We start from the raw sequence: 23,140 nt of genomic DNA on the forward strand, positions 1-23,140 counted from the left end.
TGAATGCTTTGAAAAGAAATTGTACCATCATAATAATTAGCTGTGTACATGTAATCTAGACAAAAGAACTTGGCGGAATACCATTAATCGAAATCCTTAGATGAATACTGCGAGAATAGCTAATGCTAAAATCCCGCGACACATGTTGGGCACCAATTTGTCCGAAGCTGACCCCCTAAGGACAGCGCTGGAGCTGGAGGGTGATGTGGACTCCATGCTGGTATGACTTGTGAAACTAGCGATGGACATGCTGCTGAAGGTACCGCTAGCTGCAGCCTGGGTCTTTTTCGCTTTGTTTTGGTTTCTTGCCCCTGTACCCGTACTCCGATGATCCTTACTTCCTGCACTCGTACCTTGAGACATACTCTCTGTACTCGGACCTTGAGATGTAGTTGTATCTTCAAGATGAGACTGTCCCATTGTTGCTGAATCGGATTGGAGTGTCGAACTCTGAGTAACCGTTTGAACCGTTCTCGTAGATAAAGACCTCCCGGCCGAGTTGAGTGTATCGGATACGATTACTTGGCCAGTGGCCCGGCTGCTGAATGACTGATTGCCGGTAACAGAAATTGCAGCTGAGGTACCGATAAATGCCGTATTGGTCACTACAGTGGCAGAGGTGATTGTCGTTGCGGTGCTCGTGGTAGTGCTAGGCTCTGTTGTACTAGAGGCTGTAGCTTGCACTTCCGAGCAGTAATCTAGAAACTGCGCAAATGATGGCAATAGCGTCTGAGAGTATATTTCTGAGGCCGAACGAGCATAATGGCTGATACAATTTCTGCAATTCCCCAAACCCACCGAGAAAGCAGAGTCACTATCACACAACTCGGGAGTTTTCCCAGAAGATTCTGCTTCAAGGGCAGCATCGTTGCAATCATTATAGCAAACTCCAGGAATATCTGAAATGTCTTTTTTGGCCTTCTCGCCGACCTGGAGGCCCCAAAGAAAGAGGAACCCGTCCTGTCGCGGGAATCCGTTGCGCTTGGTGTAATATGAGGTAATATCTGACGGCAATTGGAATATCAGATAATCCAGGCCAAAGTCTTCGGGATCTAGATTAAAATAGTAATTGGAAATATTGTAGTGCTGGAAATTCGAAGTTTCCCAAGAAGGATTATAAACCAAACGAGGAGATGGAATACAATTCGCAGGGTCACAGACATAATTATCAGCTGGGAGGCCGGCTTCGACATTGCAACTAGCACGGTCTTCTGTATGAGGAGGATGGCAGAGGAACCCCGGCGGGCAACCCCATGTATAATAGTTTGGCAATGAGGCAGTCGGAGTATAAGTTGGATTCATAATGAGACTTGAGCATACTGATATGAAAACGGGGACTGTGCTACTCACGCCCCGTAACTCTGTCGGCCCCGGGCCGAAGGTGTTATCGGTGATGGTGACGGAGGCAACCTGCGTGGTGCCTAAATCAAAAAAAAGGAGTCAACCAGTCAAGGTAGCTATGGTGAATAGAGGAGGCGTAATCTACCTGGAATGGTGACTGTTTTTAGGATCGTTGTGGATTCATTGATAGTCTCTGTACTTGCGGGGCGTGTGACAGTCGTGGTAATAGCCTTGAAAGGCAAGGTTGTGTGCGGAAAAGTGCTGGTAGACCCTGGAGAAGTACTCGTTGAGGCCTCGATAGTTTGTGTTATCGTTTCCGTGAGGGTGGTGGATGCTATACTTGTCTTGGTACTTGCTGAATACGTAATTGTTGTGATTAGGGTTGATACAGATAGGGTTATTCCTGAAACAGTAACTGCAGAGCCTGGCAGAGTAATTGTTGGGCCTGATATGGTAACCGTGAAGAATGATCCTGGTATTATGGTCGTAGAAACGGAGGCAGCGACTGTAGAGCCTGGGTTTACTATCGTAATTGTGGATTCGGATCTCAAAAATGTGTTTGTGGATCTTGGATTTGTTATGGCAACAGAAGAGCTTGAAACAGAGGCTGTGAAAATTGACCCTGGCATTGTGACAGTCGAGCTCAGTATACTGATACTAGAGCGTGAAATGGTAATTTCTGAGCTCCCAATACTATTCGTCATCCAGATCTGTGTGGGTGTAGTTCCCGCGATTATCGTTGTCACTCTTGAGATAACCATAGTGGTGGACTGGCCACCGGGAGTGACTGGTGTTGAATAGTCTATGCTTTTTTCCGGTTGAGTTACGGTCTCTGTGGCCATGGTAGTTGTGTGGCCCTTTGTTTCGATAATGGTATTCGTTGTGGCCCTCGTGATAGTGGCTGTCATCGTGTTGCTGCTTTCTATCCATGGATTGGAAACAGTTTCAGTGACTAGGTGTCCGAAAGTCTGAGTACTTTTCTCCATTTCCCCGAGTGAAAACGTCATGCATATCGTGACTGTAGCTGTGACTGCGATTGCTTCACATCCATCGGGGCTCGTCACTGGCACTGTCGAGAGTGTGCCAGGGGCAGTCAGTGCACAAGAAGCCGTTTCTAAACCGACCACGGAGAGCATCAGCACCGAGATAGTAGTGACCGAAACTTTCATTGTGATAGGTCAACAATTGAAGCTTTGGTTAATCCTGAAGCTGTATAACGTCAAAAGAGAGCAGAGCAGAGCGCACGACGAGGATGAAGTGTGCGGAAGAAATCACGTCCCGACTACTTTGATCCAAGACCCCGAAAGACATGTCCATGGCCCGGCACTACAGGGGACTTTTGAAGCTGCCAGAAATACTGTGGCTTTCGAATAAAGAATTCCGAAACAAAGACCTCGGCAACCATAGTGAGAAGCCTCCAGTCTAGCGAGGCCGGCTAGTGCACCCGCATTTGCCCCAGAAGACGTCCTCCAGTTTATCTGTAGATTGAAAGGTCAGCCCAGAACACGAGCTGGACTTTGTACTGCTCGGGTTTGTTTTTTATCATCATCAAGCAGTCCATGTCGTTTCTTGAGGGCTTATCGAATGACTTGGATGGGCGACTGTCGCGATTATAGAACCGGTATACGGCTGCTTTGCGTATACGATCCTGGAATACGGTGGAAATTGCGAGCAATAAAAAGTCATAGCGAGTAATAGTGAGAGCGATCGGACTCGTCTCCAGCCAATCCGGGGCTGTGCATTCGAGCTTTCATGCATCACATCGAATGAGGGCACGAGGGTGGAGCAGTGCCGTACAAGCTTGGTGAAAGCGACAAAGAACAGGGTGACGGACAAAGCCACGTCGTTGCCCACTCCTCCTTTCTCTTCAAACAGGTTTCCCATATTCTGCTGGAGTCGACTCTGTCGTCGGAGATGATCGCGGTCACAATCTTGTTGATCGACCATGGTATCTCTGGGAGCAGCGATCCTGACCCTGGTGGCCGCGATTGAGGGTACGTGGGGCAGTTGTGCTTCATGGCAGACACAAATCAATATCTCGATGTGTAACTGGCAAGGATTACGGGGTAAGAGTATTGTCGAAACGGTCATGAAGCTTGCTGTGCTCGGCTAATGTTGATAGCGAATATTCTCCGTGATATAATATATCTCGATGGCGGGCAGTTATGGCTCCAACAGTAAGCATGGAAACGACAGAGGGTGGGGAGCGCGGCTAATCATTACAGAGGGTTCTCCGATGGTTGTGCTAACTACCTAAATGATGGTACGGGACTGTTTCTACCTTCGCTACATCCTCGCTAAAGATAGGGCTCACCAGGAACAGGCAATGTCGAAGGGTATATCTATTCGCTCAATTTGACCACCTCTTTTAACACTAGCTCCAATTTCATGGCCCTTATCAAGAACACCTCCATAGCGGGAGGAGCGGCCAATAACATTGCTCCAAACTATGTTGACGGGGTCATGTTTGCCAATAAGGATGATTTCCATCTCTACGGGTTCGTGACAATCTAGAGAAGACGGGGAGAAGACGAACCATTCTCGAGACTAATGATCGCGAATTCTGTTAGCGGCATGCTGCGATTGACCAACAGCACAGAAGCACCCTCTAGCAGTCAAGTTCTGAGCTACGAAGCCTACCAATACGGCCCGCACCGGTCCAGCGGGGAACTGGGCTGGAATGTCGAGACTTTATCAAGCAATGTCACTCGGTATATTACCAATGGTGCTGGTGTATCCGTACCAGATGAGAATCTGGGCTTTTACTTCAGCGGAATGCGCGCAGCGGACTGGGGCGCTTTCACATACGACGGAAGGGACTCAAACGTGACGGCCGATACATTGATCACGGTAGACATGTCAGTACTGCGCGATTCAAAGTGGACCAATGATTCATTGCCATACTATGTCCAAGGCCGGGCCAATGCTGAGCTCATCTGGGTGCCGGTCTCCACTTCTGGAGGGTTGGTTGCCATCGGGGGAGTGGTGGACCCCGTAGAAATGTGGCGGGATATCGGGCTGAATGCATCGCAGACGGCACTCAGCAAGAAGATTAGTCCCACCTTTATGGAGACAGTCTCAGTCTATGACATTGAGAGCCGAAAGTGGTATCTCCAAAACACGACCGGAGACACGCCGCCCCAACTAACGCAGTTTTGCTCTGTGCTGGCCAGCGCATCGGATGGCTCATCCCATAATATCTATATCTATGGCGGGTACAACGGTATTGACTATGAATCCAATCCATCAGACGACGTCTTTATCCTGTCCCTGCCGGCTTTCAAGTGGATTAAGGCATATAACGGAAGTGCTTCGCACGGTCGTAGCGGACATCGATGTATCAAAGTATATCCAGACCAAATGTTGACATTGGGCGGACAGAATACGGATCCAACCAAATGCCTTGAGGGAGGAATGATTGCCGACTTCAACCTCAACACCCTCAGTTTTCAGAACAGCTATGACCCATCTCTATGGAGCGATTACAAAGTACCAGATCTAGTGACCGCGCAAATCGGAGGGAGGTAAGTAAATTGCAGATCCGAGGACCGCCGTGGAAACCTGGAGGATCTAACAGCGTCTGCAGTTCCTCCGGGGGTGCTACAACTATCGCTCCTGCAGAGTGGACAAATAGCTCTCTGGCTGGTATCTTCAACACGACATATACGAAACCCATCACCACTTATTGGCCTTATATCAATGACTCCAGCACTATAACATCAGGCACAAAAGGCGATGGCGTTCCTTCTTGGGCTGGCGCGGTAATTGGCGTTCCCTGTGGTCTACTCGGTATTGGGCTTGTGATTGGATTCTGGATTTATCGTCGGAAACCCAGTCAAGAGCAACTCGAGAACAATCAAATGGCTAAGGCCGTTGCTAAGCCTTCTACAGATGTCGGGTCAGCTTCGCCTGGACCGACCTCTCCTAGACCTGGACCAGTTTCTCTTTCCACCGACGTGGAAACGATGCAGAGTTCATTTATGACTTCCGTATCTCCACGAACAGTCGAATCCGGGGGAGACGCAGTTTACGAAATGCATGGTACAGTTCCCCGTGATCATGCTAGGTTCAAGACTAAATTTTTTATACTCAGATTCCTCACCAACCGAGCTCCCCACTCAGTTCAACTTCTCCGGCTCTGTACCGGCGGGTTCTCCACAAACTGATGCCAGCAGAGGTTCCCCTTCGCCAATATCGCAATCCCTTGTAAATCAATCCCCAGTATCATCACAGACTCCTGCAGGGTCTGAGTCGGGTATTTCCACGGCCTTTACTCGCCACCGGAGACTGTCTACATTTCCCATGGCGCCTTCTTTAAAAGTCGACAACGTCGGCACTGGCTCCACCTCGAATTTACATGGGTCTCTGGAAAATGTGTGTATACAGCGATCACGATATCCATCGGAATTGCCAGGGAGAGTAATAGTTCCGATCAGACTGCACGAGCTCGGGAGACTGAGAAAATCCATGAAGTTGAATAGTTCCATGGAGTCATCATAAATGGTCCAAGTCAACAGCGTTTACATGAGTTAACATTATCCCTAAATATCGTGGCCAACATCAATAAATACCGACTAGCCTATCACTGAAAGAATGCCTATTCTGAGAAATAACTGCTGAGGAACACAGCATTCAAAAAAACCTTGATGTGGATATGCCACGACAATCTAAGGCCCAACGCTTGCATGGGTAACATCAGAGGGCAACATTTAATTTAAAAACATATCGCAGGTTTTCGAGAAATTTTCCCAAAGTCTGACAGAAAAAAATTTATGACCGCGGTCAAATATAAGCTTTTAAGGTAGCAAGATAAAGGTGGAGGATTAACAGAGCTGTCTGATAGGACTCGTCGAGCATCTAGAATCATGTACGATACTTCCCAGCCCGAATAAAAATCTTCAGTTTGCGCTGGTATTATCCAGTTTCTTTTGGTTGATTCTCTCTCTCTTTTTTTTCTTTTTTTTTGAGGGTGGATAAAAGTAATCAGGATGAAGGTTACATATTACAACTGTTTATATTCCCCGCCTCTCATATCCAATATATACACTAAAACATTAGGATGACCCCGTCTCAAACTCCTCGGGGATGGTGGCAAATTTGTTGAGCACCTGTTTCAAGGCCGGACGTCGAATGGGTTTACTATCATAGTTAGCGTGGATTTCGTCTTTTTCATCAAAAGTTCTTTTATTCACCTGATAAACATGTCCATGCCGCAGTCCATGCAGTCTTTGATGTTGCTTTCTTCGGCAAATGCGCTCAGTGCAATAATAGGTGCTGAGTATCCCATTTCCCGAATGAGACGCGTACTTTGAAGTCCATCGAGATTGGGCATCTGAATCCTATTAGAAGGCCCTCCAAAACCTAAAGATTTGAGGAATACTTACCTGGATGTCCATGAAAATTAGATCGAAGACGGTGCCCTTTTCCATATTCAATTTGACGGTGTCGAAGGCCTCCTGACCATCCTTGACGATGGTCACGTCGTAGACTTCTTCGAGAGCCAGCATTCTTTGGAGTCGTAAGTAACCAGACAAATGAGAATTTTTTTCTTTCTTTTTCAATTTCGCAATTTTGGACTTACCGTCGAACAACTTCTTGGTTGACCGTATTGTCTTCTGCTACCAGCACACGTTTCTTGCTTGAACCTCTGTCATCCGCAGTCTTCATCCCTGGACTTCTCGATGGTGATGATGAAGGGGAGGGAACTGTAGGCGCAAAGAATGGCTGGCTCAGCCCAATCAGGCGGGGCTGAATATCTGACTTCTCGAATCCCGGCGCGATGGATTCGTTTCGAAGTGAGCCATGATTTGACGGTGTTCGTGCAGCAGTCGAAAACTCCTCCAACGACAATACACTCGGAGTGCGGGATCCAGGGGCACTGGAATTGTGAGTGCTGGGAGGCACCTCCTTCACAAATTTCAACGGAATCTTGAGTGTAAACATAGAACCTTTGCCCTCTTCACTGTCAAGGGTAATGACGCCCCCCATAATTCGGGATAATTGGGCACAGATGCTCAACCCGAGGCCAGTCCCTCCATACTTGCGATTCAGACCAAGATCTCCCTGTACGAATGGGTCAAATATACGCCTCTGTGAACCCGGCGCAATGCCAGGTCCATTATCCTCGACCTCGAATTGAAACATCAATATTTGTGGACTAGGATGCACTTGCGTCCCGTCTGCTCCGGCACCACTGGTTGAAGTGTCTGGTCTCTCGAGAGACATTCTTCTTGGCTGGTAAATATCCGTCTGAACGCACGAGATCTCTTTACTGCTTTGGCGATGAATCGACGTGGAATCTTTTGAGTCTGAATTTGGTATCTCGCCGAGACAGCGAATCCGAACCTCCACCTTTCCGTTCTCGGGGGTGAATTTCAGGCCATTGCTAACCAGATTGATCAGCACTTGAAGAATGCGGTGTTGGTCGCCCCGAAGGACCATATCAAAATTTCTCGCATGTTGCGATGCATCATAGCCCATTGCAGGCTGCGCATGGGTTCTGTCGAGACACAAAGGATGATTGGCGGGCTGAATGGAGTCTCCACCGAGGCAGTAGACGCTGAAATCAATCCTTTTTTCATGCACCTGGTTCTGGAAGATGGTGCTTATTTGTGATCGAATGTCGGACAGCTTGAATTCTTTCTCCTCGAGTTGGATAGCTTGGTCAATTTGGTTCTTACTAAAGGTCAACAAATCATTGAGGAGATGAAGCAATAGGTCGCCAGATTGATAAACGACCTGGAGCGACTTTTTTGATGCGAGCCAGGTCCTCTTCTCCCATACACACAGCACACATACCCAATATTCCATTCAGGGGTGTTTTCAGCTCGTGGGAAATATTCGCGATGAAGAGTGTCTTGCTTTCGTTTGCTGTCTCGGCTGCCAGTTTTGCCTTTTCTAGCTCTCGGGTTCTTTCCGCCACCCGTTCCTCCAAGCGATTGTACTGGATCGTCAGCTCATCGGACATCTCATTAAAGGTCCTCGTCAGTTCAGTCAGCTCATCGGTAATACAATGCCGTCGCTCCTGGACTCTTCCAGGGATTTGGAATATTCTCTGGTGACCAGCCGCATTGATCGGTTTGACAGAGCTGTTTAGTCTCTCGAGCGGTCGTCGGAGATGTTTGATCCACAGAGCTGAAGGTCCCTTTTCATTCATCGGTTCCTCGGCGGCCGTGGCCTCATCGAGACTGAAGCCCGAATTCTCTGAATTGAGGTTGTTTCTTTGCTGGGCTTGGGTCGGTGGAAGCTGATGAGCAACAGACTTCTGCGCCGCCTCTCGCAATCGTCGAAGAGGTGCCACTGCCCAGTGCATGAGCAACGGCACTAGGAGGATGATGGTCCCTGCCGTTCCAAAGACACACGCAAGAATTATCTTTCGTAAGCGATATACCGAGCTGTAGGCTTCCGTATGATTTTCTTCGATGATGAGAATCCATTGAGCCAAGGAGGTCTGGGGTCGAATGACTCCAACGGCAACGTTTGCATCTTCCTCATTCTTCGTTGAGAGATCACTGATGGATGCATTTTGTCTCCCCCAGGGCTCTAGCATGATTTTCAAGGCAGCTGGGTATCGGGAGAGGGGGAAAGAGGTACTGGTGGAGATGCCCTGGTGTCGGTTCGCTTGATCTGGGAGCGCGGTCGGTTCAAACACGTAATGAACTTCTGCAGCAGACAAGGCCGATGCATCCGGAGATGAGGTGGCCGTCGCAGGCTGCGCGGTTGAGGCAAAGGTATTCTCCGGCCGAGAGGGGCCGAGCAATAGGACCTGCCCCGAATTGTCCAGGCCGCTGCGAGAACTGACCACATCCTGGACTGTTTCTGCACTGGCAAGGACGCTGTCAATGATTATTAGCATCACTCAAACGCGAATAGACGAGACCAGAACATTAGAACTCCTTGAAAAGCAGTCAGGGGCCGGGAAATCACACATACGTCATGAACGCTAGAATGTCGGTGCTTGACGTGTTGTTGATAATCGGCAAGGTCAAGGACATCAGCGAGAATGAATTGTTGATCCAGAGCGGGCCCAACAACAGCGTTGTGTCCCGGTCAAGGTAATATTCAGGGAAGGCCAGCGCCACGCTCGATCCATCGGACGAGGTATGGTAGGTGATGTTGGGATACAGCGCGGATGGGTACCCGAGACTCCCCTGACCCAGCTTGGCTGCACTTCCATTGGCATAAGTATACGGCAAGGTGATGTCTGGAATGGTATCGCTGGTCACATTGAGAATCCTTTCATCGCCTCCTTCTCCCGTACTCGAATAGAGCACGGCCTGGTAGAGACTCAGATAGCCCCGGCTACCCAGGGCCGATTGCAGATCGCTGATGGAAGTGCCCCAGTTTGTGGCGGACCGGTTGCCCTCGTTGTATCGTTTGAGGGCCGCTTGGATCAACAGTCGCGTCGAGATGGTTTTGCAGGTCACCTCCACGAGTTCGAGGCTCGAGGCGATTTGACTGGCCTTGATGTTTGCGACGAGGCGAAGGCTCTGTCCCCTGTCAATCAATTAGCGGATCCAACCGGGGGTGGTGGTGGTGGTGGTTATGGGGGTCATGCTGGTCGTGATGATGATGGTAATGGTTGTCGTTTGAAGGGAAGGCACCTACTCGACATCCACGATGAAATCATATGTTGTTACCCACTAGGATTGCCTGGCGTTAGTTTTTTTTTTCTCTCTCTCTCTCTCTCTCTTTTTTTCTGTATAAATTTTTCTTTTCGAGCACTCCTTGTCTCTTGGGCGGGTCGGTCACTTACTGTTGCTACCGCAAGCACCGCGATGCTCACCAGTGTTGTCAGGAGCACCAGCAGCGCCAGCTGCACCGCGATTGGGATGCGCATCCGACCACAGCCAGTCCGGCTTCGCTCATGGGTCGTGTTGCTTCACAGCCAGAGTCGAGCAGCGGCCGGGCGACTGGACATTGAGGAAATCGAAAGTCACAGAGCAGACAGCGCAGTCGTGAAGAAGAAGGCGAAGGAGGGTATAGTTAGTTATTTTTGGGGTTAGTTTTTTTTTTTTTGGTTACAGACCGAGCTACCGGGTACATCACAATCGAAAGAAGGCGAGAGAGACAGGGTAATATTAGCGGGGACCCGACGTTCTAGAGCTCCCGGCGTGGGCAAAACACTGGACCAATGGACCAGTGGACCCGTGGGCCAGACCGAGACGTTGCAAGTGGAGAGAGGGGGGACGACCCTGGACGCCCCTGTACGCCCCTCTAGAACGCGAAGCGAGCACGTCGCCAGTATGAAAGTGTCAATGCGGGTGAAAATTGCCGAGCCAACGGACCCATCAAGACGCGGGAACCCGGCGCCGGAGGAGACAGCAGGAGAAAACAGGATAAAGCAGGAGCAGGAGGCATAGAGGATTATGGATTAGCATATTAGCAGGAGGAGGGTTAATTGCGAGGATTCTTCTGATTATTCCGAGGATTTCAGTCCACTCGTTTGCAGCAGAATAAATGGGACGCGCCTGTTCTCCGGGTGATTCTCAAGCGATGAATCTATGAAGCTATGAAGCCATGAATCTATGAATCTATGAATCTATGAGACTTCTGAAACAACCCAAACAACTCAACCACTCAACCACTAAAGAAATCCTGTTCTTCCTGTCGGATTGGGGTTACTCCACCCTCGAACGGGAGCCATTCGGTCTGTGCCACTTGCGACTTGCCATTTGCATTCAAGCCGAAGATGCCCGGCGTTTCTGTTTGGGTTCCTCCCCTTTTGCCCCTTTGCTTTTGCTTTTTGCCTCCATCGTGGCAATGTGCAATATGCCATATGCAATATGCAGTGTGCACACACACCGGCATCTCACTATCCGGCGCAAAGTCCATCTGCCGCCCGACAATGGGGGTCGATGCAAGAGGCAACACGAAGCCTATTAGACACGACCACCAGACACGAGGCGCCATCAGAACTCAAACACGACAGGTCTGTCCCTGTTCGGTGCCGCGAACGGGCGACAGAATGACACACGGTCGACAGGGCCAAGGCCCAAGGGCAAAAAGCCCGGCATCTGGAATTGGCCCAGAACAGTGCTCTTGACAGTACGTCTCGACAGTGCTCTCAACAGTGCCCTCGACAGTCCTTGCTGGGGACAGAAATTCGCACTCAACAACTCCCTTGGCCGAGGCGAACTATGCATGATACCTTTCTCCGAACTGAACCCCTGATCGGTCGAAACCCCGGGATGGAGCTCTTAACTCCGTCATGCGAATCAGATCATCCTCACGTCCGCTCCTTTAAAAGGCAATGGGATCGCCGCACGCGGGTTATGCTCAGCAGGTTCATCCATTTGCCTCGTGCAGTTTTGATCAGCAAGAAGTTCGACCGAAAGGAGGTGCGAGCGGGCATTCGCTGGTGAAGCCGACACACTGGTTGCTGCGGAGACAACCACCGACGTGGACGGGTAAGAGACACGAACGAGCTCCAAAACCACATATTCCGGCGAAGTGCCGAAGACTGATGGATCGCATGCCGAGCAAATAGTCATCTGCAATATGGTCTTTCCGAATACCAAGTATCTCGTGACAGAGAGAGGCGGTGCCCTCCAGGCGACTCGGGCTACGATGTCTGATACGCTGGAGCCAAACGAAGTTGTCATTCGACTGAAAGCTGTTGCGATCAACCCAGCCGACCATAAGATGATCGATCAGGGTCATCGAGTCGCTGCATGGCCACTGGTTCCGGGTCACGATGGTGCCGGGGTGATTGAAAAGGTCGGGGACCAGGTGGACAACTTCGCGATCGGAGATCGAGTGCTCGCGCTGTTCACACCTGGCGATCGGTCGGCATCGTTTCAAGAACGGGCCGTAGTACAGGAAAGAAACGTGGCCAAAATCCCACAGGAATGGTCGTTCGAGGAGGCTTCGACCATGGGGTGAGCCATAGTTCACCCAATCTTGTCCTTTTTTGCCAGTGTCATCGTGATCTTTACTAACGGATTGGCTCTTGTTTTACATAGAACCTGCTATCTCACAGGCATCATGGCTCTCGGAATTGGACTGAAAATACCCCTTCCATTCCTCGAAGGGGGTCCGACGTCGGGTGTACAACTGTCGTCGGTTCTCGTGCTCGGTGGAAGCTCTGCTGTTGGCGCCGCAACCATACAGCTGCTGCGTCTCGCACTGCCAACCTGCAAAATCCTGGCCACCAGCTCATCGAGACATCATGATCTTCTGACGCATCATCTTGGCGCAAATGCCGCGATTGCCCGAGATTCGATATCGCTGGTCGCGGATGCGAAGTCCACCACTCTCAATAACAGAGGCGTCGATGCCATCGTCGATGCCGTCGGGGCTGGAAGCCTGCAACAGGACGTGTTCCAGGCCCTTGACCCTGAGGGCCCATGCATCTATGCCCAAGTATGGACGGGCGACAAAGAAATTGAGGCTCCAAAAAATGTGCATTCCGTCCTGTTCAGGGGACGAGACCTTCCTCAACTTCCTGGGAATCAGTTAATCATGCGATCTCTGCAGCAGCTCTTGGGCGAGCACCGTTATAAACTGCCATTGCCAGCACGAAATGTTGGTCAAGGTCTGGATGGGATATCGAAGGGCCTTGACCTCGTCCGCCAAGGCGTGAGTGGCCAGAAATTAGTTGTTTCTATTTAGAAGTGCTGAGAGCTCTCCTATCTGTTCATTCCTATCTGTTCAATGCCAGATCTCGTCTTTCCCTTCGATGATATACGCCAAGATTACAGTAATCTTTCTTTCTTGCTCCGTTCCCACCGCTCGTGACATTGGTCAAAATGCGTGATGGCAGAAGAGCACGAGGTGGAAGAGAGATTGGGTTCAAAAATATCCAACCAAAACTTCAAAGCTCTGGCAGTAGTTCATAATCTAATTTCAGTGTTTCGTATACTTCTTTCAGTATTCGTTTGCCTAGTCCTAAGCGATTGTGATCCTTGTCATCCACACTGCGAAGGAACTCCGAGCATTTGGATTGAATCGCGGCATCGCGCGAGTCGCCCACTAACGGTGGCATTTCACCTTTGCGATCTCCGTCAATCTCGCCGATGTCCTTAAGAAGAACCTGCATCTCTTGAAACACTGGCATGTCCGGAAGGAGCCCCATAGAGATCCAGTCCAAGCCCGTCAAACGACATTTTTGATCGACACCAACAGTGGCCCTGATGATAGCCATAGAGCGGGTGGAGTTTCCTCGAACAAAGGCCTTGGGGATCGGGCCGCGGGCTTTGGTCTGCAAGATTCGTGCAATTCGAGTGGCTCCAATTTCGGCCACTGTTGCAAAGACGAGAATCCCCAAGAAGGCAAGCTGCATGGAACCATGCATGTTAACCATACATGCAACCGAGGCAATAGCAGAAAGAGTTCCAGTGATAATCCAAAGCCAGTGAAGACTGTCCTTGCCTCGGGTGGGGTTGTATTCCCACGTTGAACGCGCCCATGTCTCCAGTGTACTCTGCGCGCCCTTAAAAATGACGGTTCCGCCTTCTTCTCGCTCGTAGACGGCAAAGCGATCATTAGAGTTCGGGTCGATACGAGCAGGGATGTGCTCTGTGACCATTGGCGTCAAAGAAATTCCCACCGATGCTCCCCAGTGGCAGCTGTATAGCAAGAAAAGCGTGAAAGCCCAAATATCAGCCACGAGAATTCCAAAAATCATTCCCGCAACGACTGATAAGCCGTTAATCAGGCAAAGGAGGTTCAATGTCCATTTACCCGCTCGCCAGCGAATGCTGCCTATATGGGAGCGGATAAATTCGTGTTCATCGTTGCTCGCCGGATCCCCGGGCTTTTTAGTCGAGTTATGCATGGCATCAACATAAACGATGGCAAAGTCGTTACCCGGGTGCGAGGAGGGCTCAAAAAGATTATGTCGCTCAGCCAGGTATTGCTGAGGTTAAATGGCAGCTGGCGAAAAACATTACCAGATACATCCGATCGAATGGGAAGCATCGTGGTATCTTTGGTGCACATTTTGATCGCTGGATGGATCCATTTGAACGGCGCCGTGAGCCGCTCGACAAGCATTTGCATTGGTGGAAGAGTTCCCCCGATCATGGTCATGTGTGGCCAGGTAAAAAGACTCCTATCATACTGCGTATAGAGTCTCGCGGTGCTTCGATCGGCGCGCGGGTTGTATAGAATCGCGGCAACGCCAAGCGGGTCGAATGTGACTCCATCGTCAACCTTGAGCTCAGCATGAGCATCTGCGAAAGGGGCTGGAAAGCTTTCACTAGACTGTACAAGCCCAGCGAGGCTTAGAATCTTCAGGGCGTACAATGCCGGTTTGAATCCATCCATGGCAGCCTAGAGGCTCTGGGACCAGAGTTTGGGGCCAGGATTCGTGCGATAGCAGTCAAGCTTTCATAAAGCTATTTTTTCCCTCGTCACCGAGGAAGTTCTCAACAAGTCTTCAGGTCAGGAGACTGTGCGTTGGCCCCACCTGCTTATGGTTTAGTGCTAGGCCGATCACATTGAGGTGGTTTTTGCTTTTTCTGCTCTCTCTGCACATCGGGGCTCCATAAATGCAGCTTGATTATTCTGTACTCGTGTTGATCTTACGTGAGATTCTCAATTGGGGGTTTCTTTACAATTTGGCTGGTTAACTGCGCAAATACTCAGGTTGCAATGATCATTGCTCTTTCCCATACCCAGTATAAGTAGGGTTTAGGTCGTAGAAAAAGGTAGTATAGTTCAACTATCATGATTTCGTCCAAGATTCTGAATATAAAATATATGAGTGCGAGCTAAATTGGGCGAAAAGTTTCGTTGAAAACAATAATGTATCTCGAAGCCGATCGACGAGATTCAATTGGATCAATAAAACATGGACGGGAGACAAGGGGCACTGAAATAGAACACTAAAGGAGAAAAAAGACGAAGAGGAAAACAAAGCTGATTAACTTCGTGATTATATTCTCTGATCTATGATCAAAAGCTAGTCATGCCAATCGGCCGTAGACAATTCAGCCATTGGCGATCGGTCGGCTTTATTGAGCAGAGATCTGCTCCGACGGCCAGGGGTACTAAAGTACTTATTTAGTATTAATTTACTAGAGTTACCTCTTTTTAGAAAAATAGTGACAACCAAAGTAAAAAAAATAAAGGCAGGAGTCTAGGTATTTTGCAGTTACCCTTAAGGCCTGAGGCTCCGAATGCTTACATCATCAATAATTTACTCCAAAAGGTAATCATAGAATGCCTGAGGCATAAAGTCATCACAATCCAACAGCTCCGGGCGTTGCCACTTTCGCGCTGGAACGCTGACAACTACGTTTGAGCAGCCATCTGTCGCTTGCAGATGTTGATGATGATTCTGTCGACTCGAGAAGATTCATGAGCCCCTCTTTCCAGGAGGACGAGGGCCCAACCCCTGCGAAAGTTTGCGCATCCTATGATGTTGGCGGCGGGGTAGGTTTAGCAGATGCCTTTGCAATCTATTCGATCGTTGCATTCCCCCCGTCATGGAGGAACAATGGACTTGAGCGAAATATTCTTCAGGAGCTTGAAGAAGCGGCCTCTGTGGTTGCAGACAAACTCCCTATTCTGACCTTCCTCAGCAACAACCTGTTACCTGATCTCACCTCCCTGCCTTTCCCGTGCCGTCAACACCGCAACGATGCCGCCGTCGAGCCCTATGATGATCTGCCTTGGTTTCTGATCAACGCAACAAGATATTCCAAGCACTGCGTCCTCGGACAGAACAACACTTTGGAATCGTTGTTGATGGTCCTTCAGCGACCATGGTGTGTCCTCGAGCTGTGTTGTTGCGAGACCCCAACGGTTGCGGCAGTTGGTGCTTTTACGCTAGCGGCGGCGAAGCTCGACCGGGTGACATACAGTCCAGCCGTTATGCTACTGTCGTACGAGATGATGCAGCGGACCAATGAGCAAACCCAAACGGTACGGTCTGTCGACTTTCAAAACATGCGTCGGCAGCAGTTGGCATCCAGAAACCCGTGGCTCGACGCGATCGCTGTGTATAGAGAGCTCTCTCGAAGCTGCATTCGATCACATAAAGCATTTTGGATTGGGTTGATCTGTACATGCGCCGTTTATCTTGGCATTGCGTTTTCCGATGTGACACTCATGTTGGCGAGTCTGTTCCCGGGTGCCTCTGTGTGGATGAACGTGAAGGAACCAGGGAACACCAGACTGGAGGATATGCCAGGCCCATTTGACCCAAGGACATCGAATCAATTCTCTGCCCAGTTGTGGCGAGATTCGAACAAGCCCACGCGGATACGAAGATCCAGTATTGATGTCATACAGCGGTCAAGTCCAAATAGTCATTTTGGGAAACTTCGGAACAACCTGAGCAACACAGACCCAACAAATTTTCCCTTGGGCACGAAAAACCCACGTCTGCTATTCACTCTCTACGCCGAAATTATAAGAGCAACTGGTGATTCTATTCCCTAATACACACACATCTATAGCGGAAGTCCATGGTGTTACCGAACGGGCAAGATGTGATGTAGCTCTAGCACAGAGAGCTGAATACCGGCTCAAAATGTTTTAATCACAGTGCAAATGACTACCGAATTAGTTATTTTCTTTAGTTCGTCATTATCTATCATCCAACAAGGCATATCGCCCTATAAAACCGAATCTCAAGATCTTAGTTACCGGGTCGTAAAAGAAATGTCCGTTATTCCAATTTAATGCTACTCTATTCAATCATTCCATCTGATTCTTACTCAACGGATAGACCACCACCCTAACGAGTAGTACACTGTGCCCTATGACTGGATACTGCAAGACTTTTTAGTTCTTTGAGTAGCTTCCGACTTTCATTGGGGCTATTACTTCAACCCCAACAACACTGGCGGTCTCAAATTCCACATCAAAATATGAGCGCTCGATGGACGCGCGACCATGACCCAACTAAAGGAGTTTTCAAGTCAAACTTTCAGTGTGTTCTCGTTCAAATTGCAACCGTGCCATTGCAGAAACAGAGCCTACTCAACTATATCATGAATTTCATAATAATGATGTTGACAGCATGCCCAATGTGAGCTGCCGTGTCTGGCTTTTAGAAATCCTTCAAAAACTCAAAGTCAACCAAATTGTTTGTTGCCGCGATATCTCTGCAGTGGAGGAGGGATACTTTGTGCTCGGCAATGCAAATCAGCAGGGCGCTGCCAATAATAACCAGCCTCGCAATAAATGTGTTGTCTAAGATATCAGCACCTTCTGTTGGTCATATCTGCTCATTCAACATTGAAGGAGACGGGTTTTGAACGTGTTGTTGCTCTATTGTATCTATTGTAGATATTTCTGCATAGCATCGGACTAAATATAACGCTTGGATAGTATGGAATTTCGACCGTTTCAATTGGCATCACTTGAAACTGCCGGGCTCTGCTAAAAGGCTATGTAGGTCAACGGTCATTGAGTTCAATGCCTTGTCGCATCACAATTCTAGATCCTAATCATCTCCACCCATCCACAAGGCAACATGAAACCACCAACTGTTCATTCCAAACATCATTGCAGTAGTAAATCCCAATACTCTGATAACCATCCGGCCGAGTCTCAGTCGAGGGATCTCGACAGATGGCCATCTTCTCCGATGAGGATATTATGGACTTTGAAGTCACCATGGGCAAAGATGACTCGGTGTTCATTCGCTTAAGTGAGTGCTTCGAGATATTTTGCAGTAGTATCAAAGCCGTGTCTTGAGGCAGAAAAAGTAGGAGAAAATCATGGAATCAGATTAGTTTGGAAAAGGGCCCATAATGTGATTCAGCACACGAGCGCTCCCAGGGTTGATTTTTTCTGAAATATATTTATATTTGTTAATTAGACTATTATGCTGTATACTATAGCTATTCAAAGCTATCTCAAATTAAATAGTTATTAGATTCCGCTGACTGTTAGAATATAGACCTACTTACTACGTATTTATTTTTTGTCCGAATTAGAAGAACTACTATATTAGCTTCTCTCTCTTCTAAATTTATACTAATGTCATACAATAAAAAAATTTAGTATTTGGATAAGAACGTACTTCTAGTATCAAATTTTAAAGAAAAAAGAATAAAATAGTATTAAGATATTTAAGTTTCGCTATTCCTCAGGGTGTATAATACTGGGGCTTTTAAATTCTCCACTATATCTATATATACTAGAAGTAAGTACTAGGAGTACCGGGCCGATCGAACCAGAAAGTGATATTGAAGTGACTTCTGTGAAGACTGCTCCCCTTTTGTTGACAAGACTGGGATTGCGTATTTTGTAAGTTCTACATTTTTGACTGCCAGTAGTAGCCCCCACACTACTAGGAAAGCTTGAGCCTAAAGCCGAGGTCCGAAAAAGACTCTTTAGGGGAAGTACATTCACAAACAATTGACCCCCACTCCAGGTAGCCGCTTTCCCCGCATTTTGGCTTGATGGAGGGGAGCCCCGCTCATACATCATTAATTACAAAGGTGGGAAGGACATATAATTAATTGATCCCCAGATCTCTACAGGAGTTGGCAGCATCTCGCTCTCTTTCCACCTACACTACGTCCAATTTCAGCTTCGCATAGAACACTAGTTGAGTAGCCTGTTCGCAAAACCGTGCCATACGGCCTCGATTTCAAGATGATTTTCACATCTCAGCAACCAAGCCTTTCAAGTAAGAGCTGGCCAGTACCCCTTTCATAATTTTAGAGAGATTGTATTGATGAAAATGTCAATTTCTAGTCCCCGAAGACATTAGTCTATGGCAATGGCTCTTCGATTCACCAACGTCGCCACTTTATCAGCATGGGACTTCAGGTCTGGGAGGCTTTACTAATGCCGCCACGAAGGAGCGAGTAAGATATGATGAGGTCAAAGAGTATGCAACGTACATTTCGACAGCACTGGTGAAGAAATTTGGTCTGTCCGCTGGTCAGACTGTGGCTCTTTTCAGTCCGAACACTGTTTGGTATCCAATTGCGATGTTTGCAACCAATCGGATTGGTAAGCGGTTTAAATTCCCATAAAATGTCCTATGAAATGATTTGTCAATGTGCTCATTGGATTGTTTATCATAGGTGGCATAATATCAGGGGCCTCTCCAGCCTACAATGTTGAAGAAATGACATATGCACTGAAGACTGCACAGGCAAAAGTTTTGATGACGGCACCATCTTCTCTCTCTGTTGCAGTACCTGCGGCCCGAAATGCAGGAATACCCCAGGATAGGATCATTCTCCTTGAAGGAAGTCAAGATGGCTTCACAAACATTAAGGATCTTTTGAATTTTGGAAAGAAATTAGGCAAAGATGGCCAAGTTGCACCATTCAAGATTCCCATGGGTGGAACAAATAAAAAGACATGCGGATTTCTCAGTTTCAGCAGTGGAACAACCGGTTTGCCTAAAGCTGTAAGTAATTAAGGACGGACTAAGGTTATAGTTCCAGGTCTTAATACGAGTACAGGTGATGATAGCGCACCACAACGTAATTGCACAGTGTATGCAGGTGGAACAACTTACCTCGAAGAATAACAGAAAAGTCCTTGCAGTGCTTCCACTATTTCATAGTAAGTCTCCTGCTGCTCAAGCTTTGAATTTTATTTGGAAATATAACGTCTTTGGAATCAAGTTACTGGTCTCGTGCATCAGATGCACCTTCCAGTGCTGCGAAATGCAGAGGTTTACATGCTTCCTGCATTTACAATGGAAGCTATGCTCCAAACAGTGGTCGCATATCAAATAACAGAGCTTTTACTTGTGCCACCGATATTGATTAGGCTCCTGAGAGATCCAATTGTTCAAAAGTACGATCTCCAACACATACAGAAGTTTTCATCCGGCGCAGCTCCACTATCCATGGAGGTTATTCAAGAGCTTAAGCGCCGATTTCCCCACACCGGCTTCAAACAAGGATACGGAATGACCGAATCGTGCAGTTGTATCACTGCACATCCTTTGGAAAAATCAACCTACGAGTACGCACATCGAGTAGGCACTATTGTCGCCAATACAGAGGTAAAGATCATAGACCCAGAGAATGGTAAGGAGCTTGGCTACAGAGAGCCCGGTGAGATTCTTGCGAGAGGCCCACAAGTCGTAATGGGCTACTTGAATAATGAAAAGGCAACAAGTGAAACCTTCGACTCTGAAGGCTGGCTTCATACTGGTGATGTTGGCTACATGGACCAAGAGGGCTTCATCACTATCACCGATCGGATCAAAGAAATGATAAAAGTCAAAGGTATCGCGGTTGCTCCAGCTGAGCTCGAGGATCTTCTTCTTGGGCATGCAATGGTGGAGGATGTGGCTGTTGGTGGGATTCCAGATGAGTATACCGGTCAGCGTCCTAAGGCGTACGTCGTACTCAAGTCGGACGCTTTTCAAGGCAAAGACAGACAAGCGATTATGGACTTGCTGCAGGAACTCATCGAATATGTGCAAAAGAACAAAGTTCGCCACAAATGGATAACAGAGGTTGAAATGCTCAAAGAAATCCCGAAGAGCGCAAGTGGAAAGATACTGCGTCGGATGTTGCGGGCACGAGAGCAAGACAAGGGCATTAAGGATCGTTATATAGCGACTCGTGCATCAACCAGGCCAAAGCTATAGACACCCGCATATATAATATACCTAGGTCATAAAATTTCACTGTTGGAGAAGACTTTGTTCTCGAGTGTTTCTCTTTTATTTATCTAGCCTTCGAGCATGGTCTTGAATGGAGATAATCAAGGTTTCCTCCTGAACGGGAAGTGACTATGTTAATGTTTGTTCCATGGCGAATTAAAAACCCTTGGATTTCAATCCTCTCTGAAAAACTCTAGAGGTCGATTATAGCTGAAGTCTAGATTGTATTAAGTTATTTATACTATTTAATTACTTCGAATGCCTGCGAAAGAAGAAGATTGCGAGAAATAATACCTTTCAGAGTCTACCTTAAAATATAGTTATTTGCAAATATCTTGAATGCTCTAAATTCTCTGTAATTTTGAGGCCATTTTCCTGCCAAAGTGGCATCGCCTTCGTAGGCTACGGTGGTTTTGTCGAACGGCCATTTGTTGTACCATGTCTGTTGGTTTTGAAAAAAAAGGGAAAATATTTCCCAAAGTTCGATGACACTCAGCTGTACCACTCTCTTACTACTTGAAACACTAGCGAGTTCAGCGGCTGATCAAAAAGGAATTTAGCCCCATCTGAGGTTGCAGCGAAACGAGGATGAAAGCGCGACGATCTGCTGTACCCACGAGTTGTTTCCCGCCCGCAGACGCCTTTTTGCCAAGATCAGCAATTTTCAAATAGAAAATGCCCCTTCGATTGACGCTCTTAGCTCACGCATTAATATTCTCGACACCTTTTACCAAAAAGGTTTTCTCGCAGTGGATCCGACTGCAGTCATATGCACCGTCGAAAGGACCCTGTCCGAAGTGAACACTGAAGACTAATTTCCCGAAAGGGTAAATGATGTATGTTTATGCCTGGGGGTGCAGTGCCAAGGAAGTAATCTTGAGATGTACCCCTGCATATCTTCCACCGCGATCTCCAGAATCCTGTCTAGGAAAGTCGTTTGCGACGGCTTCGAATTGAGATTATTTAAACCCTCTCGCTACCCCGGTTTTCTCGGTAATAATAATACATAATTTACATATTCTCCCTACACCGCGAGAATGCATTCCTCTAATCTACTGTTGCTTGCCCTAGCTGGAGCAATTTCGGCGTATGATCTGCCATCCGAGTTGGAGCAAATCTATGAAGCTCACAAAGTAAGCTTCTTCACTAACTAATAAGGCAAACTCATACTGAACTCTATCAGGCCGGCTCCTGCAACGATATTCTTACTGGTGGCTTCAGCGACGGAAGCTCTGGAAGGGATGTCTCTTATTGTGGTGACCTTGACGGCGCCATTTTTCTCCACAGCGAAGGCAACGGCGGTGCATATGCTGATATGGACGTCGATTGCGACGGTGCTGACAATGGCGCGGGGGCTTGCTCAAATGATCCAAGTGGACAAGGCGAGACTGCATTCAAAGACGAAGTTAGCCAGTATGGCATTTCAGATTTGAATGCGAATATCCACCCCTATGTTGTTTTTGGCAACTCTGGCTCCAGCCCTTCCTTCGATCCACAGCAGTACGGCATGGAGCCTCTGAGTGTTATGGCAGTTGTTTGCAATGGCAATCTGGTAAGGGATTTCCGTCGTGTTTCTTAAAATTTAAGGATCTCTTCTAGATTGCTAATGTTGTTTTGTGATCAGCATTATGGTGTTTGGGGAGACACCAACGGCGGTACTTCCACAGGCGAGGCGTCAATCTCTTTGGCCCAACTATGCTTTCCCGATGAGAATCTCACCGGTGACAATGGCCATGGAGATAAGGACGTCCTCTATATTGGGTTTACAGGCCAAGATGCTGTTCCTGGATCGACTGCCGACTGGGATGCGGAGAGCAGTGCGACATTTGAGGACAGTATTAAGACATTGGGTGACCAACTTGTCGCTAAACTGACCTCCGCGTCAGCGTAAACACCACATTCGACCCCATCGTTCTGCCCTATGATTGCCGAGGTCATCCAGCGGAGCCCGTTACTGATCGCACACGAATCATGTCTGTCTGCTATCAATTCTCCGTCGTCGCCGTAATCTTTCTGAATATACTTTAAAAATGTGGTTCCGAAGCTGAAATGGCTTTTTGAAACTCAACGTTCAAGGAGCATGCATGATATTTTTGATCATACTGCTGAAAATAACGTGACTTTTGCTTTTAAACCTGCCTGTATTTCTTGTTCTTACCACTTTTATCTCACACCCTGCTCTGCAATCAACATTTTTTTGAAGCAATCAGATAGACAAGAGACTCTTTGAAAATGATGGGCAGCTCACGGATTTGA

General features: G+C 47.9%; 10 protein-coding genes across 10 annotated transcripts; 7 read left to right on the forward strand and 3 right to left on the reverse strand.

The window, feature by feature from the left end:
• Window positions 1–96: 96 nt before the first annotated feature.
• On the reverse strand, window positions 97–1,302 carry N7462_000033 (uncharacterized protein; the record flags this gene model as incomplete). The annotated part of the gene is made up of 1 exon (XM_057071759.1): window positions 97–1,302. The coding sequence occupies one exon, from the start codon at window positions 1,300–1,302 to the stop codon at window positions 97–99; it is 1,206 nt and encodes a 401-aa protein (XP_056938289.1).
• A 519-nt stretch (window positions 1,303–1,821) lies between these two features.
• N7462_000034 (uncharacterized protein) lies at window positions 1,822–2,142 on the forward strand (the record flags this gene model as incomplete). Its single annotated transcript, XM_057071760.1, has 1 exon — window positions 1,822–2,142. The coding sequence occupies one exon, from the start codon at window positions 1,822–1,824 to the stop codon at window positions 2,140–2,142; it is 321 nt and encodes a 106-aa protein (XP_056938290.1).
• A 204-nt stretch (window positions 2,143–2,346) lies between these two features.
• Window positions 2,347–2,715, forward strand: N7462_000035 (uncharacterized protein; the record flags this gene model as incomplete). The annotated part of the gene is made up of 1 exon (XM_057071761.1): window positions 2,347–2,715. The coding sequence occupies one exon, from the start codon at window positions 2,347–2,349 to the stop codon at window positions 2,713–2,715; it is 369 nt and encodes a 122-aa protein (XP_056938291.1).
• Window positions 2,716–3,493: 778 nt separating this feature from the next.
• N7462_000036 (uncharacterized protein) lies at window positions 3,494–5,841 on the forward strand (the record flags this gene model as incomplete). Its single annotated transcript, XM_057071762.1, is given in 5 exon segments — window positions 3,494–3,569; window positions 3,659–3,839; window positions 3,912–4,865; window positions 4,928–5,330; window positions 5,347–5,841. The coding sequence occupies 5 exon segments, from the start codon at window positions 3,494–3,496 to the stop codon at window positions 5,839–5,841; spliced, it is 2,109 nt and encodes a 702-aa protein (XP_056938292.1).
• A 554-nt stretch (window positions 5,842–6,395) lies between these two features.
• Window positions 6,396–10,180, reverse strand: tcsB (putative sensor histidine kinase/response regulator TcsB/Sln1; the record flags this gene model as incomplete). Its single annotated transcript, XM_057071763.1, has 8 exons — window positions 6,396–6,480; window positions 6,534–6,673; window positions 6,726–6,849; window positions 6,923–8,016; window positions 8,090–9,176; window positions 9,274–9,837; window positions 9,949–9,983; window positions 10,097–10,180. The coding sequence occupies 8 exons, from the start codon at window positions 10,178–10,180 to the stop codon at window positions 6,396–6,398; spliced, it is 3,213 nt and encodes a 1,070-aa protein (XP_056938293.1).
• Window positions 10,181–11,593: 1,413 nt separating this feature from the next.
• On the forward strand, window positions 11,594–12,954 carry N7462_000038 (zinc-binding alcohol dehydrogenase family protein; the record flags this gene model as incomplete). Its single annotated transcript, XM_057071764.1, has 3 exons — window positions 11,594–11,750; window positions 11,795–12,221; window positions 12,306–12,954. The coding sequence occupies 3 exons, from the start codon at window positions 11,594–11,596 to the stop codon at window positions 12,952–12,954; spliced, it is 1,233 nt and encodes a 410-aa protein (XP_056938294.1).
• Window positions 12,955–13,156: 202 nt separating this feature from the next.
• N7462_000039 (uncharacterized protein) lies at window positions 13,157–14,610 on the reverse strand (the record flags this gene model as incomplete). The annotated part of the gene is made up of 2 exons (XM_057071765.1): window positions 13,157–14,200; window positions 14,242–14,610. The coding sequence occupies 2 exons, from the start codon at window positions 14,608–14,610 to the stop codon at window positions 13,157–13,159; spliced, it is 1,413 nt and encodes a 470-aa protein (XP_056938295.1).
• Window positions 14,611–15,645: 1,035 nt separating this feature from the next.
• On the forward strand, window positions 15,646–16,731 carry N7462_000040 (uncharacterized protein; the record flags this gene model as incomplete). The annotated part of the gene is made up of 1 exon (XM_057071766.1): window positions 15,646–16,731. One exon carries the CDS (start codon window positions 15,646–15,648, stop codon window positions 16,729–16,731), a length of 1,086 nt encoding a protein of 361 aa, XP_056938296.1.
• A 2,169-nt stretch (window positions 16,732–18,900) lies between these two features.
• Window positions 18,901–20,869, forward strand: N7462_000041 (acyl--CoA ligase; the record flags this gene model as incomplete). Its single annotated transcript, XM_057071767.1, has 5 exons — window positions 18,901–18,934; window positions 19,003–19,263; window positions 19,338–19,669; window positions 19,725–19,827; window positions 19,890–20,869. The coding sequence occupies 5 exons, from the start codon at window positions 18,901–18,903 to the stop codon at window positions 20,867–20,869; spliced, it is 1,710 nt and encodes a 569-aa protein (XP_056938297.1).
• Window positions 20,870–21,921: 1,052 nt separating this feature from the next.
• On the forward strand, window positions 21,922–22,775 carry N7462_000042 (glycoside hydrolase family 75 protein; the record flags this gene model as incomplete). Its single annotated transcript, XM_057071768.1, has 3 exons — window positions 21,922–22,017; window positions 22,068–22,436; window positions 22,509–22,775. The coding sequence occupies 3 exons, from the start codon at window positions 21,922–21,924 to the stop codon at window positions 22,773–22,775; spliced, it is 732 nt and encodes a 243-aa protein (XP_056938298.1).
• Between the last annotated feature and the right edge of the window lie 365 nt (window positions 22,776–23,140).

This window comes from Penicillium macrosclerotiorum (genome assembly GCF_028827735.1).
Source record: "Penicillium macrosclerotiorum strain IBT 26536 chromosome Unknown utg000001l_segment0_segment0, whole genome shotgun sequence".
Taxonomy (NCBI): Eukaryota; Fungi; Ascomycota; class Eurotiomycetes; order Eurotiales; family Aspergillaceae; genus Penicillium; species Penicillium macrosclerotiorum.